Source organism: Onthophagus taurus, chromosome 1 (genome assembly GCF_036711975.1).
Source record: "Onthophagus taurus isolate NC chromosome 1, IU_Otau_3.0, whole genome shotgun sequence".
In the NCBI taxonomy this organism is placed as follows: Eukaryota; Metazoa; Arthropoda; class Insecta; order Coleoptera; family Scarabaeidae; genus Onthophagus; species Onthophagus taurus.
In genome coordinates, this window is record NC_091966.1 from 44061340 (window position 1) to 44077727 (window position 16388).

The window sequence follows — 16388 nt, forward strand, 5'->3', positions numbered from 1 at the left end:
TTAAAGCGAAAAAAATAAAATAGATTTTTGTTAATAGATCAGCTACTTTTCAACATAATGACTCATAGTTGACTTATAGTTTTTGTAAGGGTAAACAATAATGTGTGAGAGGATTTGAGTTAACTCGTAGATGTCGCCACATGCGCCATATGAATTATGAAACGTCAATGAGCTTTTACGTTTAATGAATAGTTTAAAACATTTTATTGTTAAGTAAACTGATTCATTCTTGTCCTAACATAAATCAAAATGCCGAGACACAATCACTTTTCAAACGAAGAAATGAGAGACATGTTATGCGTTTACGCACAAGAACGTTTTTCTGGGCAAGCAGCATCCAGAAAATATCGTGAAATGTACCCTTACAGAAGGCAGCCAAACCGGAAGATATTTCAAAATATTTATAATCGATTGGGTGAAACAGGTTCATTTCGTCCAAAATATCATACAGGATGTCCTAAGATTATCACTCCGCAGCAAGAAGATGAAATTTTGGTAAGAATTGCGCAAAATTCTGAAATAAGCACTCGTCGATTGTCTGCAGCAACTGGAATAAGCCAACCATCCGTGACTAGAATTTTACACAAGGAAAATTTATATCCCTATCATTTTATACCTGTGCAAAATTTACTTCCAACAGATTATCGAATCAGAGTTCAATTTTGTCAGTGGCTAAAAGGAAAATTGAATAATAATCCAACATTCCTAAATAACATTCTTTTCACGGATGAAGCAACCTTTACCAGACGCGGAGTTTTTAATTGGCGAAATAGTCATGCCTGGGAAACCGAAAACCCTCGTTTAAAAAAAGATAGACATTTCCAGCACGAGTTTAAAATAAATGTGTGGTGCGGTGTAATAGGCAATACATTACTGGGCCCAGTTGAATTACCTCCTAATTTAAATGGAGAGTCATATTTAATTTTTTTAAATAATGACTTAGTCGACTTCTTGGGAGATCTTCCATTACAACTAAGAAGAAATATGTGGTTCATGCAAGACGGTGCTCCTCCACATTTTTCACGTGCTGTGCGCGAACATCTGAATGAAACATTCCCTCACCGTTGGATTGGACGTGGTAGTGAATTTCAGTGGCCACCATGTGTGGGGTTACATGAAATCAATGGTCTATGCTGAACCTACTATAAATACACGAGACGAGTTATGGAATAGAATTCAAGATGCAGCCAATTCAATACGAAATAATCCTGCTACATTTTTTAAAGTCAGACAATCCTTAACCAAACGGTTAAATGCGTGTATAAATGCTGGTGGTGGTCATGTTGAAAACCTTTTGCAGTAGCTCATAATTAAGCTTAAATTTAATTTAACTTCGCACAACATTAACATGTAGGTTTTGATAACAGTTGTCGTAAGTGGTCTTAGTTCAAGTCTGTTCTAATGTTGTATTTCGTTTTATTAACTGGCGTACAATAAATTGTTTTATTACGTAATTTTTTTATGGTTTCAGTTTAATATTGTTATCAATTATCAATTACGGTTAGGTAAATGTCAACATTTCATGCCATGCTTGTGTCTTAACAGATTAATGCTACGTCGACCACCGTGAAATGTAGTGTAGTGAATTAGTAAAATTCAAATATCTTGAAAATCGTTAATATTTTCAAGATCAAAGAAGTATAGCTTTTTTCTACAGAAATGATGGGGCTATCCAAATTAAACAAGTATGTTGTAAAATAATGAGCGATAAAAAATTTTTTAGCTGATTTCATCTAATTCATATGGCGCATGTGGCGACATCTACGAGTTAACTCAAATCCTCTCACACATTATTGTTTACCCTTACAAAAACTATAAGTCAACTATGAGTCATTATGTAGAAAAGTAGCTGATCTATTAACAAAAATCTATTTTATTTTTTTCGCTTTAACATCCTGTATCTCAGTAAGGAGCAGACTAAGACCCATTATTGTTAATGAAAATATTATTATTTTGGCCTCCTGAACGTACATTTACAATTTGGCCCATTACTTATGAATCACCCTGTATATATATAATAAATTTATTATATATATTATATTTAAATATAATAAATTTATTATATATAAATATAAGAAATTTATTATATATATATATAGATCATATAATGTTTCTTTTTCTTTTTCTAGTATCCATTTATTTTTTTATATATAAAAATTTTATATATAAATATTATATTCGCGTAATGCGATATCTTAGATAGATTAAATATGTATATAAAGCGAGATAGATAGAAGAAGTTTGGGAGTGGTAGAAAGGAAGAACGAATTCCAGTTTTTGGGTAGTAAAATTAACCTTGAAACTTCGTACAATGGTATTTCAAAACAGTTGTACAATGTGACGCACATACATGTATGCAAAGTAATTTTAAAATATTGTTTTTTTTAAATCATCATATCAAGATTAGAGGTAAACTTTTTTAACATTCGACACCGATTAATTTTTGTATTTTTTTGTGTGGTTTGAGATTTTTATGGTCTTTTGTTGTGGTTTTTTGTAGATAATATTACGAGTGACTATTTGTAGACTGAAGATGAAGGGAGGTGTTCCCGAAACGTCTCAGATTGATTAATTTATAACAATTACGGAGGAAAAGTGGTATTTTTTTAAAAAACCTTTCATAAGATATCACTATGTTCTATATTTTTATTGAACTAAAACTAGAACTATCACTAGAACTAATACAAGACCTAGAACTAGCATCATTCGGGTTTATTTATTCGGGTTTATATAGTTTTAGGTCTAATGTTAGTTTTAGTGACAGTGCTAGATAGCATAAGATATCACTATGTTGCATATTTTTATTGAACTAAAACTAGAACTAACACTAAACCGAGAATTAAAAACATTGGGATTTAGCCGCACGTCTCTCAAGACGGCTAAACCCGATTTTTCTAGTTTTTGTGTTAGCTCTAGTGATAGTGCTAGTGCAAAACTAGAACTAGACCTAAAACTAGTAACATTGGGGTTAAGCCGTCTTGAGAGACGTGCAGCTAAATCCGAATGTATCTAGTTCTAAGTTTAATGTTAGTTCTAGTCACAGTGCTAGTTAACGTAAGATATCACTATTTTCTATATTTTTATTAAACTAAAACTAGAACTAACACTAGACTTACAACTAGAAACATTCGGGTTTAGCTGTCTTGGGAGATGTGCGGCTAAATCCAAATGTATCTAGTTCTAGGTCTAGTGCAAGTTCTGGGCCTAGCTTAGTTCTATTTTTAGTTGTATTCAGCGCCAAGTTAACCTATATTTATAAATTAAACAAATTTTGCACTTAAAGGTGAAATGTGTTTATTATCACTCTACCGGTTTCGCTCCTTTCGGAGCATCTTCAGGAGTTCCTAAAGTTATTAATTTGACAACACTTTCTATTATTACATAATTTTACATTTTAACTTACGTCAATTTTTTGAACAACTAAACATGTATGTGATACTTTATTGAATTAATTCACTATTAAAATGTTAATCTCTAAACATGTGCTATCATACATCACTTTTTATTATATTTTAGGTTATGTTGAAACTGTCAATGGTATATTTTCTATTTTAATGTTGGTAATCTGTCAAATGTGATTGTCATGTATTGAATTTAAACTTTCTTGTTTAGAATAGGTTGATTTTCAACAGGTTAAAATGAGGTATTACAACATAAACATATTAACTCCCTACATCAAACACACTGAAAAATATAATGGTACAGAGAGAGCAGCTATTTTTAGAGTTCGCGAGGTTTTCGTGGAGGTGTGTATGGTTGTTTGAGATAGGTATATAGTGGTCTTCTTGTAGGTATAATTTGTTCGTTTAGGCATGTTACATCAGGGCAGTTGTTGAGGAATTTATTAATTTCATAGTTTTCCATTATTTCTAAATAGTAACTTTTATTGATATGATGAAGGATTCTGGAATTTTTATCTTCGTTAAATTCATGTTTTGAGTTAAATGTTAAGTGATTTCCGAAGTTGGAGTTATTTTTGTGTTTATGTTCTCTTATTCTTTTTCTAATGCTTCTGCCTGTTTCTCCAATGTACAGGGTGGGCAAATTTGGGTGTTATTATAGGCTATCTCAGAAACTATAAGAGATACGAAAAAAGTAGGTGCCATGTCCCGGTTTCTTTTTCGAGAGTAACCCAATCCCGCAAACACCAAACCTCTATCTTCTTTTGTTTTTAAGTTATAGCCAAAAAGTCAAATTTTCGTGATTTCAAAAGATGTTCATATTTCGTTTATTTTTGAAATTAGAGAAATGAGGTTGATACGTTCTTAAGACACTTTTTTAAGTAGAATATACTGCCGTTGAAAAATTTTAAAAATATTTGATAATTTTTGAGATACAACACAAAGTTGTATTTTTTTAAATACAAACTATACTTGATTATGATGTTAATGAAAAGAGCATATTTTTAGCTTTCCAATGATGTATCGCATGTATGGTGCATTTGCGGAAAATAAGCGTTAATTTTCAATTCCAAAATAGTAAGCGCTAAAGTTCAAAATTTTGATTATAGTAGGCGGGTTCGGACAGTAATTACTACCTAATTGCACGAATATGACAGAAAGTTGGTCTTGTACCATTAAGCTAAGTGTCCACTTGTGAACAATGCTCTCCAGAGAAGCTATCGAGAGTATGTTTTCTGGTGGACACGCATCTGAGAGAAACTATCAGAGAGTCCCCACAAACTTTCGGAGAGTAAACACGTTGAGATTTGTACTCAAGTGGACACGCACAATTTATCTATCGTGAGAGTAACTGTCAAAAACCAAACAAGGTTCGAATTTTGCTGCGAGTAGCTGCGAGTTTTCTCAATATAACACGTTTAAAGACAACACCTAAAAGAAAATAGTCCCAAGAAGAAATATTTGAATTAATTGAAGTGTATGAAGAAAATTCAATTCTTTGGAATATCACATCTAATGAACATAGAAATCGGGAAGCGAAGGATGCAATTTTAACAAGTATTGGACAGAAATTTAAACGGGATTTGTACCATTAGTAATAGTAACTTCTGACAACATATTTTGGTGTTCTGACAGTAAAATTAAGTCTTCTGCTAAAAGTATTTGATTTTTAGTAGTAGTGTGTAGTCTTCTGTAAGAAGGATGTGCTTCATTTGCAATATCTAGTTTTTCACTAGCAATACTTAGTCTTTTGCCAGCAATATCTAATCTTTTGCAGCAATATCTAGTCTTCTACCAACAGTATTTCGTCTTCTGGTAGTAGTGTGCAGTCTTCTGTAAGAAGAATCTGCTTCATTTGCAACATCTAGTCTTTCATTAGTAGTACTTAGTCTTCTGTCAGCAATATCTAGTCTCTTACAGCAATTGAGGCGTTTAAGTTTATATTTTCTAATAATTTTCCAAAATACTGCCAAGCCACTATTAAGCTATCATGTGTACGACAATAAACTTATAGTGTGCATTTATAAGTGCCATTAAAGCAATCGAGTTCATTTTTTGTGAATCCAGTATGCCAAATTATTAACAATTTGATAACGAATGTTGATATTTGTTGACACCCAGCTCTACGCCAAATCCATGATTTCACCCAACAGCTTCTTTTTATTTTTTTTTTTTTGAAATTTTGTACAACACTATTGCACTTGCAATTTTGTTTACATCCATGTTTACAAACACCAAACACTGAAAGAAAATAAATTTTACTTTCCATAGCACGGACACATTTCACTAGTGGACACGGTCCTGAGAGAACTGTCTGAGAGGAAGCTCTCGGAAGTTTTATAGATGCTCTCGGAAAGCTAAAACAGTCTCAAGTGGACACAGAGTTGAGAGTAGATATCGAGAGTTACTCTCAGAAGTTTCTCTCAAGTGGACACCTAGCTTTATGCAGGATAAACTTGGTTTTGTACCAACGAATAAAAACTTTGAATAGTTGATTTAAATTTCTCAGTGTCTTATCCCTAACTTTGTTCACCAATAAAAATGATTTAGTAGATAAAGTTTGTTTATTAAAAATACAAGAAAAGTATTAATTAATGAATAATTAAATATGAACAACAACTTCAGGAAGTAAACAGTCACAGACTATGTCATCTTCTTCTACTAAACTTACTGGTTGTAAGGTTAGAACAGTTGGGTATCAATGAATGAAATCTTTGGTAGTATCTTACCAGTTTTCCCCAACCATGCGATTTAGAAGTTTTTTCATATTAGCAACTTTTTCTTTTGAAATTGGGTGAGATAGAGGAAGATTAGGGATCATAAACTGAGCAGTGGACTTTCCATTGAAACGATGTTTATATGGGATATGGAGCCTTATCTATCATTTTCAAAGAATCATTTTTTAATTTTATCGCTTTATGTATTTAAAAATAATGAGGAATTTTTAAGCGGGAAACTCGTTTCGAAAAATTCATGAATGAAATGATCAGTAAACTCACGTTACTATAGTAACTAAGTGGCATTTAACGTTTTCCTCGCCTACTATAATTAAAATTTTGAATATTAATCTTTAATATTTTAGAATTAAAAAATAACGCTTATTTTCCCCAAATACACCATGCGTGCAATACATCATTGGAAAGCTAAAAATATGCTCTTTTCAGTAACACCATAATCTACTATAGTTTGTATTTAAAAAAATACAACTTTGTGTTGTATCTCAAAAATCATCAAATATTTTTAAAATTTTTCAACGGCAGTATATTTTACTTAAAAAAGTGTCTTAAGAACATATCAACCTCATTCCTCTAATTTCAAAAATAAACGAAATATGAGCATTTTTTGAAATCACGAAAATTTGACTTTTTGGCTATAATTAAAAAACAAAAGAAGATAGAGGTTTGGTGTTTGCGGGATTGGGTTAGTCTCGAAAAAAGAGACCGGGACATGGCACCTACTTTTTTCGTATCTCTTATAGTTTCTGAGATAGCCTATAATAACAGCCAAATTTGCCCACCCTGTACACTGCTTTACAAGTGTCGCACTCTAGTATGTACACACCATTGTCGTCCAGTTTATTTATTTTGTCCTTATTGTTTATTATTTGGTTTGAAATTAAGATTTATATTATATTGTTTTAAACTCTGTTTTATTTTATTGGATATGTTGCCTTGGAATGTTATAGCTCTATAATAAATACTTTGATCTTCATTGTGTTGATTCTTTAGAGTGGTACAATTAATCATTTTTTGTTTTTTCTGTTGTTTGTTTATAATATTATTTATTATGTGAGTTGGGAAGTTATTATTTTTCGCAACTTGGTAGATTGTATTTATTTCGGTGGTAAGGTTTTCTGTGTTCATTTTTGAATTGTATGCTCTATGTATGTGTGATCTAAAAGCAGCTAGTTTATGTGCGTTACAGTGATATGAGTCGTAGGGTATGACTGCATCTGTCTGTGTTGGTTTTCTGTATGTGTTAAATATAAAACCGTTATCCTGTGTTCTTTTTATGTTTATGTCTAGGTAGTTTATTTCGTTATTTTTCTCTTGTTCTATCGTAAATTGTATCTTGCTGTGTATTGAGTTAATATATTTATGAAAATAGAACTTGTTTTTGAAAAAAGATTACAATCGAAGATGGCATCCAAAACGTCAACTACTTTTTGAAAAGAAGTTTCTAGTTCTAGGTTTAGAGTTAGTTCTAGTGATAGTGTGAGTTCTAGTTTTAGTTCAAAAAACTAATAAATAAATAAGAAAAAAGTAAATAAAAAATTAAATTTGTTGCAGGCCATCAAAAAACTTGTAATGAACAAACAGAAGACTTATGTTTAAAAAAAATCATTCTATGGGATGCAGACAAAAAATTATTTCAACTACAATAATTCAATTCAATACCGAGCATATTAAAAAATTAAACGATAGAAAATATAAATACCAATCAAAAAAAATATTTTATTAATAATTTCACACCGTTTCTTTTTGACTTACATAAGTCTTCTTTAGTAAGCACACAAAAAATAAGATTACGTAGAGAATTTTAAAGTTTCTAAAAATTTAAGATTATCTAAAAAAAAATAAGATAAGAACACAAAAAGATGTAATCGTAACATTACGACAATGCGCCGGGAACATTTTCGATACGAAACTCCTTTGAAACAGTTGGCACGAAGTCAAGTTGTGTTTCACACGATTTATCTTTCCGTAAAATTCACCCAACAAACGAAAATGAATAAAACATTTCTCTGTTACGATTTAAATGTGTAATTCGATTAATCAATAAGAAAATTGTTTTAGAAATTAATTAAAAAATCGCGTAGTAAAAAACGAAGAGGTTGTTTTAATAAACGGTGAATTTCGTGACCGAGGGGCATTTCGCGGTTACTTTGCGTGCGAAATCAGATATGAACATAGTTGTTTAACACCAGCTAACCTAATAATTCAAAGGGGAAACGACCCAAGTTCGTTGTGTGCTTTTACGGTTCAGAATTTCTCGTTATAAAATAGATAACGAGGTTACATATTGTAGGGGAAACTGTACTCAGCTCAGTGGATAAGTCTATTAACTGTTTACAGGTAAACCTGCAGCACGGCTGTCCTTAGCAGAACCTGGATGAGTGAGCGAATTGATATTGCCCTCATTCAGGAACCATGGCTCGCCAATACCGGGCGCATCGGCGGACTCGGTAATTTATCCGGTAAGTTACTTTGCTCAGGAGATAGACCCAGAGCTTGTTTACTTATCAGGAACAACATTAATGCTTTCTTAATCTCAGAGCATAGCGACCGCGATTGTGTAGCTGCGGTTCTGAGAATCCGAGGTGAGAAGGGCTGGACAGAAATTGTCATCTGCTCGGCATACTTCCCCGGAACGGAAAATGACCTTCTCCCGGCCGCTGTGCGAGACATAATTGCCTACAGCCGGAGGAATAACCTGCAAGTTGTTGTTGGATGTGACGCCAATGCCCACCACACAATGTGGGCAAGCACCAACACAAATGAAAGAGGTGAGTTACTTTTTGACTACCTATTAGGGGAGGGGCTTACTATTAATAATGTAGGCGCCAAACCAACCTTTGTTACCAGAAATAGAGCAGAGGTACTTGACATTATGTTCAGCTCAATTATATTAAGCTCTAAGATAACCTCCTAGAGGGTATCCTCTGAACCGCCGTGTTCAAATCATAGACATATTCAATTTAAAATTGATCTAAGGATGAAATCGGACTGTACGTACCGTAATCCCCGTAGCACTAATTGGGATCTGTTTAAGAGTTGCCTTCCAGATAACCTAAATAGTGTTATCACAACCGTTAGGAACTGTGATCAGGTTGAAATAGCCACGGAGCAGATCTCTGTGGCAATTCGCTCTGCATATCACAGTAGCAGTCCACTGAAGGTGAAAAGTAGTAATCGGGGCACACCCTGGTGGAACGAATCTCTTAGCTCCGAAAGACAAGAGGTCCGAAAGCTTTTCAACCGGGCCAAGACATTAGGTAAATGGGAGAAATATAAACAGGCTCTAACGAATTACACCAAAAACATACGTAAGGCAAAAAGAGAGTCTTGGAGGAGGTTCTGTGAGGGAGTGAAAGACACACCCAGCAGTGCAAGAATTCACAAGATTCTCGCTAGAGATCCGGCACTACCCCTGGGCTCACTTGGGCGGCCTGACAGTAGTTTTACGGACTCTAGCAGAGCCTCGTTGGAGCTTCTAATGCAGATTCACTTCCCAGGAAGCCTGATGATGAGGGCCGATAATGCCACAGCGGGCTATTCTTGCAAGGCAAAGCGCCCCTCAAATACGGATTGGAGTGTGGCTAGAAAAGTCGTCACTTACACATCCGTGGACCAGGCAATTCAAACGTTTAAGCCGTTCAAATCGCCTGGAGAAGACAATATATTTCCTGCTTTGTTACAGCAGGGGAGGTCTTTGTTGTTGCCAATTTTGGTAAAAATTTTCAGAGCGAGTGTCGCCTGGGAATATGTGCCGGCAGAATGGACTAAGGTACGGGTATTTTACATACCCAAAGCGGGCCGTTCGCTCCCTACTTCTAATGCCTTTCGACCCATCAGCCTAACGTCATTTCTGCTGAAAACCCTTGAAAAAGTTCTGGAACGGTATATCCGTACGGTGCCATTGGTATCTGGTCCACTGAGTCGCCACCAGTATGCTTATCAAGCGGGAAAATCAGCAGAATTGGCTCTACACAACTTAGTTGGTAGAGTATCCAGGACGCTGCAGGATAAAGAAATCTTGGTTTGTGCGTTTCTGGATATAGAGGGAGCGTTCAACAACGCAATACCACAATCTCTTGAAAGAGCTGCTCTTGACAGGGGAGTGGAAGCAACTATAGCGTTGGTGTGGAAATACAAGCTTATGCTGATGACATTGTCGTTATGGTCAAAGGAACCTGTTTGCCGAGGATATCTAAAGTCCTCCAGGTGACCCTAGATACCATTTGCGCTTGGTGTAAGGGAGAGAACCTCTCAATAAACCCGCAAAAGACAATTGTTGTGCCCTTCACCAGGAAGCGAAAGTTGGATGGACTAATCCGCCCAACTATCCAAGGTGAAGAAATTCCTTTCTCAAAGGAAGTCAAATATCTAGGAGTAATCCTAGACGAAACCCTGTCATGGAATGGACATTTGCAGGGAGTTTTGCACAAAGCTAGACTATCCTGGTGGACTTGTCGCAGTCTTTGTGGAAAAAATAGGGGTCTTACCCCTGAAAGACTGTACTGGCTCTATGTGACTGTGGTTAGACCTATGATCACATACGGAGCAGCAGCCTGGTATAGGAAAGTCCGACAGATTTCAGTTATCAGTAAACTTTCACGAATTCAACGAGTAGCTGGATTGGCAATCTCTAGTGCGATAGGCACAACGCCAACTCTAGCAATGGAGGTTCTGCTTGGCCTATCTCCTCTGCATTTGCATATAGAGAAAGTAGCTAGAACAACCATTTACAGATTTAAGCAATATGCTCAAAACTGTTCCGACATGTCCTACCAATGGGCTGCGGAAGACATTATAAGCACTGATACTGTGCTATCAATGCCGTCAGATTTGGCGGTATCACTATCAGTGATTAATGCTCGATACCAGATTGTACTGCCTGAGCGGCAGTCCTGGATCGAAAATGAAAATTCTCTGGTTCGGGCAGACATTTGCTTGTACACAGATGGATCAAAAACGCCTGAAGGGGTAGGAGCAGGAGTATACTGCCAGACACCTCGAATTAAGCAAGCCTACAGCCTGGGTACGTACTGTACTGTATTCCAGGCGGAAGTACTTGCTATTGACATGGGTGCTAAAATCCTTCTTGAAAGAGGGGTGAAGAACATGACAGTACGAATTTTCTCAGACAGTCAAGCCGGTCTCCAGGCGCTGCAAGCCGTGAAAACGGTGTCGGCTCTGGTTAATGATTGTAAGAGAACATTAAACACACTGAGTTGTGATAACAGAGTCTCTCTGATCTGGGTCCCGGGTTACTCTGGGGTTGCTGGCAATGAAGCGGCAGATAAGCTAGCACGAGATGGCAGCGCTGAAGCGTTTGTGGGACCGGAACCAGCAGTTGGTGTATCATTTGCAATGGCCAAATATAGGATTGGACTGTGGGCTGAAGAGAGACTTCGCCTACTGTGGACCAGTTCTCCTGGAATGAGACATGCTAAGGTGTTTATTAACATCGCCACTGTCAAACCCGGGAATATTTTAGGACTTGCCCGTAGTAGCATAAAAGTTCTAATGGGCACTGCCGATTAAAAGCACACCTCAACTTGTTGGGTTTAGCCGACGATGTTGAATGCCGACTATGTGCGGAGGAAGCAGAGACGGTTGAGCATGTTTTATGCCACTGCCCTGCCGTTAACCGTATCAGATTCTCGATTTTTGGGTCGCCTCAAAAGATCTGAATGACCTTTCGCCGAGCAAGGTATTAATGTTCGTTAAGAGCATTGGACTGCACGGTGAAATTTGATAACGATATCTATCGGGGTACAATAGATCCTTAGGGTCGCGGTGCAAGGTTGGTTGGTCCGCCTACACGATATGTATTCTATGTAATGTAATGTAATGTAATGTACATATTCTATTTAATTTTTATTTATTCAAAATAATTCTTTATTGACTTGTTAAAAATTATTATATGAAATCAAAGTTTCGTTTTAATTTATTCATTCGCTCATTAAATATGCTAATTTCATGATAATTGCTTTGAATCAATTTGCATAATTATGGTAATTAATTTTCGGACAATTAATTATGGGAAGTCGCTCACAAATTATAAACGGCATCATAATTGTTATTATTAACGAACGACGTTTAAATACCAACAACAAAGTCGAATAAATCATCAATATAAAAAATTTATGTCTTTCTGTTGTATAGAACACATAAAGAGCTTTTAACAAGAACTTAATCGGCTTACTTCTATGTGCTTTGTCGGCGGGATCTCGACGTAAAACGATTCTTCGTTGAGCGGCCGTTGCTGGTCCAGAATCTACATCGTGGATAACAATACGGATAGCTTCAGCATCCACGGACGCTTGACGTCGTGGGGTTGCTTCCAAATCTTCTAAAGCTGGTACAGGTCGAGGAACGGTTCGTAAAGCTGCTATGTCGGGCCTAAAACATAATTAAATAAGAATATAATAAATATTTTAACTTTGATGTATAATCGTTAAAGAAAGTAAAGAAAGAAAAAGTGTTAACCGAAAAGTAAACAGGAACAGTAAAAGGTATAAATAGGAGCACCCCAAGGATATCTTCTAGGTTAAAGAGAACAGGTAGATCGTTTGTGGGGATAGCTTTTTTTTTCGTTCAAATTTTCGCCGTATCGGTCGTAGTGCGTAGGTCGTTTTGTTTTTGTTGTTTGAAGGTGGTCGGTTGCATTAGTCCCCTTGGCCGCACTTATTTTCGCTTTTCGAGAAGAGAAATGAAACCGGCTCCGGAGGCGTTCATTCGGGGTGGTATCGATCGGGCAACAACCCGCTTTTACCTGGGGGTGGCCCGTTTGACGTCAGGCGTTACTCTTAAAATATCATTATCCACATTCACTTCCCTTTTAATTCTTATTTTATACTTCATAAAATCAAAGAATCAATTGAAATTGAGAGTTAAATTAATTAATCATCGCTCTTTTTTGTATCAATTACTTAATTGCAAAAAGTTACAGGTTCACACGAGTAACTTTGTGGGCAAAGTGTTTGAGATGCGGAAATACGAAACCTCTCAATATCATCCCATCATTCTTTAACCTTTGTTTTAGTAGGTCTCAACACTCCTGTATATCGTCTTTGATACTTCTCGTCACTCTCTAACGTAGTTCGGGATATCTCTCAATATCATCCCCGTCACCACTTTGACAAAGTTCCAAATAGTTCTTAATATCTTCGTTGTCACGCTTCAAGGTTTCTTTACATCTCTAAGTATTGTTCCAGATATCTCTCAATATAATCGCTGCCACAACTTGATATCATTCTCGATATTTTCCTCTATGTTATCACAAATCCTTCTCAATATTAAAGCAAACATCTCTCAAAATTGTTTGTGACTCGCAATACCCGAATTCAGACATTGTCCGAAATTTTTACCTACAACGCGTTGTGGGTAAGCTTAAATAATTGCAACGCGTTCTGAGCAAGATGAGAGATAATAATGGACTCTTGAATTCATGCTTACCAAGTGATATAGTTGAAAATTTAACGACCGAAGAAAAACTTAAAGAGCATTTACGTAAAATTAACAAAAATGTCGAATCAAACATAGAGAATGTAGCAGACGCCAATGAAAATTTATCACCAGTTTTGGTAATGGAGGACATCGCAGAACATTTTCAGTCTGCAATGAGGAATATCATGAAGAAGCATCTTGCTTTGAGTGGGCTGAAAGTGAGGTGGATCTGGAGGAGGTCACGGTGTTGCTGAACCTAGATGAAGTTACGGTGGTGGCCAGGTCAACAACTCAGATTATTAATTACAAATAGTTAAAATTGTGTTAGTTTTACTTAAAAATAATGATATAGTATATTAAAAAACAAGTTTCGTAAGACACGTTTGAAGTGCACGAATTCAAATTGAAAAACGAATGGCGAAGCCACGAGTTTTTTAATGAATGAGTGCTTTAAGTCTTATGAAACGTGTTTTTTATCCTCTTTTTTTTTCTCAAAAATAAAATAAATTTTGACAATGTAGGGAAATAGGTATGTAGCAGTTGGTAACACCGTAACACTTGAAAATAGAAATTTGAATTGACAATTAGAAACTGTCAAAACACAAAATGTATTCACCTGACAAAAATATTTCATGTACACCTCCCAAAATAAGAGAAATTGCTCAGAGTTCAATGTCCTCATCATTGTGGACCTTATATTCGATACTAAGAACGTGTTTAAACATCCATAGAAAAACATTGTCACATTGACAAGTAGAAAAATTAATGACCCAATGTCACCAACTTGAACTGGTTCCATAAAATGTTACTAAAATCTCATTACAGCATCGGATGCTGTAAGGAGTCTCATTACAGCACCCGTTTGAGTACTGTTATAGCTTGTCGCGAATTACAAAAAATACATTACAAATATGAGTTCTTTTTTGTATATTTTGTAACAAATATACAGGTGTATTTGAATAACTGCAACGAACTTCAAGGGATGGTTCTTTAGTGAATTTTAAGGGTACTTCAATATATGAACCATGGGCGACTCGATTTGATTGTGAGTTTTAGTGTGAGTATTTAATTGTAGGTGAATCCATATGAATCAAAGTCACATCATCCAACTAAGAACTTAGTCGTCTTACTCTATTCGTTTTTGTGCAAATTCACGAATTCTTCAAAGTTGATGATCGTGTGTGCTAAGACCACTTTGAATAAATAACGGAAATGCAAAGTCTGCTTAAGTTCATCTCCAAAGAGATCTAAATGATATATGTGGCTAGGTTTTAAGAAAACGAGTTTGTTTATTTTGATTGACATTGTATCTAAAACTATGCGATCAACGAAGAATTCGTAGGATTTCAATCATTACAAAAACTTGACGCAAAAACGTTAAGCGTCGTCATATGGTTGTATGTACATATTTAATATTATATGGCATCATCACATAACATAAATTGGAAAGTTGCGGCCGTAAGCGGCCTTGTATTGGCTAATAAGTACTTCAATTAAGCCGAGACCGCATTATCCCAGACAATATCGTCCCACACACACTCCAAGTTGTTCTGAAATTATCTCTGACATCATTCTACATCTATTTCAACATTATTGTACCCAAACAACCGTTCTTATTTCCTCTCAACACCGTCATTCATATTTCTTTATAAATTCTTCCACTTTCTTCATAAATACTTTCACTAGTGTGTCCGATACCTCTCAACCTCACCTTGAGTTTCCAAATATAAAACAAATATTTCAAACATCATATCGAACCATATCGGCCATCTCACAGCGAGTTTCTCTCTCGTTTCGAGGATGTTCTATCTTCTCTTGCTCCAACATCAGAAGAACTTGTCTGCATGGGTGATTTTAACATTAATGGCTTAGATATAAATGGCTGCTATGGCAGTCGGTTCATTCCTACTATTGAACAATTTAGTCTTCAACAAATTATCTCAAGCCCAACTCGTGTAACCGTCTCCTCCGCCACATTGATTGACTTTGTGATTTTAAATGTAGATGCTCCTGTTCTTGAATCGGGTGTGACAACTATACATAACATTGCTGATCATTCACTTGTGTTTGTTACCTTATCTTTGATTTGTATCGTTTTACAATTGAAAGCATTACTTATAGAGACTTCAGAAACTTTGACGCTGAAATTTTTCTGGATCAGCTGAGTGCACTTCCTTGGCAGGAACGTTTGCAGCTGTCGAATATTAACGATAAAGTTGACTTTTTTAATTATCATATCATTAACCTTTTTAATCTTTATGCACCTATCAAGACATCGGTTCTACATAAGCATTACCGTCCTTGGGTTACGGACAACATTAAACTTCTTATGAGATTGAGAGATACGGCCTATAAGAAGTTCAAATCCTCTAATTCACCATCTGATTTTACTTATTACAAACAACTACGTAACTTCACCCATATTGCACTCCAACATGAAAAGAAAGCCTTTTTATCTCACATATTCAGGCATAATAATTCAAAAAAACTATGGGGTGCCTTCAGATCTTTGGGAGTTTATAAAAATAAAACTAGTGGCATTCCTAGTAACATTGGCGATGCTGATTCTATTAACAATTTTTTTCTATCCTCTCAAAATAACAGCCCTGGTGATGCAGAACTTATACAATTCTATAATTGTAATTTACTGCCTCAGGTATCTGGTAGGCTGTACTTTTCGCTTGCCTCTAAAGAGGAAGTCTTTCGTACGTTACAATCTATTAAAACTAATGCAGTTGGGTGTGATGGTATGAGCGTAAAAATGTTGTTGTTGTGTTGCCCTATTATTGTTCCATATTTGTGTCATATTATA

General features: G+C 35.6%; 1 protein-coding gene and 1 long non-coding RNA gene across 4 annotated transcripts in view; both read right to left on the reverse strand.

Annotated features, from left to right (window-relative positions):
* Positions 1 to 16388, reverse strand: part of LOC111421603 (regulating synaptic membrane exocytosis protein fife) — a 109161-nt gene that overhangs the window by 32221 nt on the left and 60552 nt on the right. For all 3 annotated transcript variants that reach the window (XM_071201423.1, XM_071201424.1, XM_071201425.1), the window contains one exon: positions 12333 to 12529. In XM_071201423.1, coding sequence (XP_071057524.1) covers positions 12333 to 12529 — 197 coding nt within the window. The remainder of the gene's footprint in view (positions 1 to 12332; positions 12530 to 16388) is intronic.
* On the reverse strand, positions 3278 to 3615 carry LOC139432652 (uncharacterized). Its single transcript, XR_011642404.1, has 2 exons — positions 3404 to 3615; positions 3278 to 3344 (listed from the first exon to the last, which is right to left on the reverse strand). It is a non-coding gene; the product is annotated as an uncharacterized lncRNA (long non-coding RNA).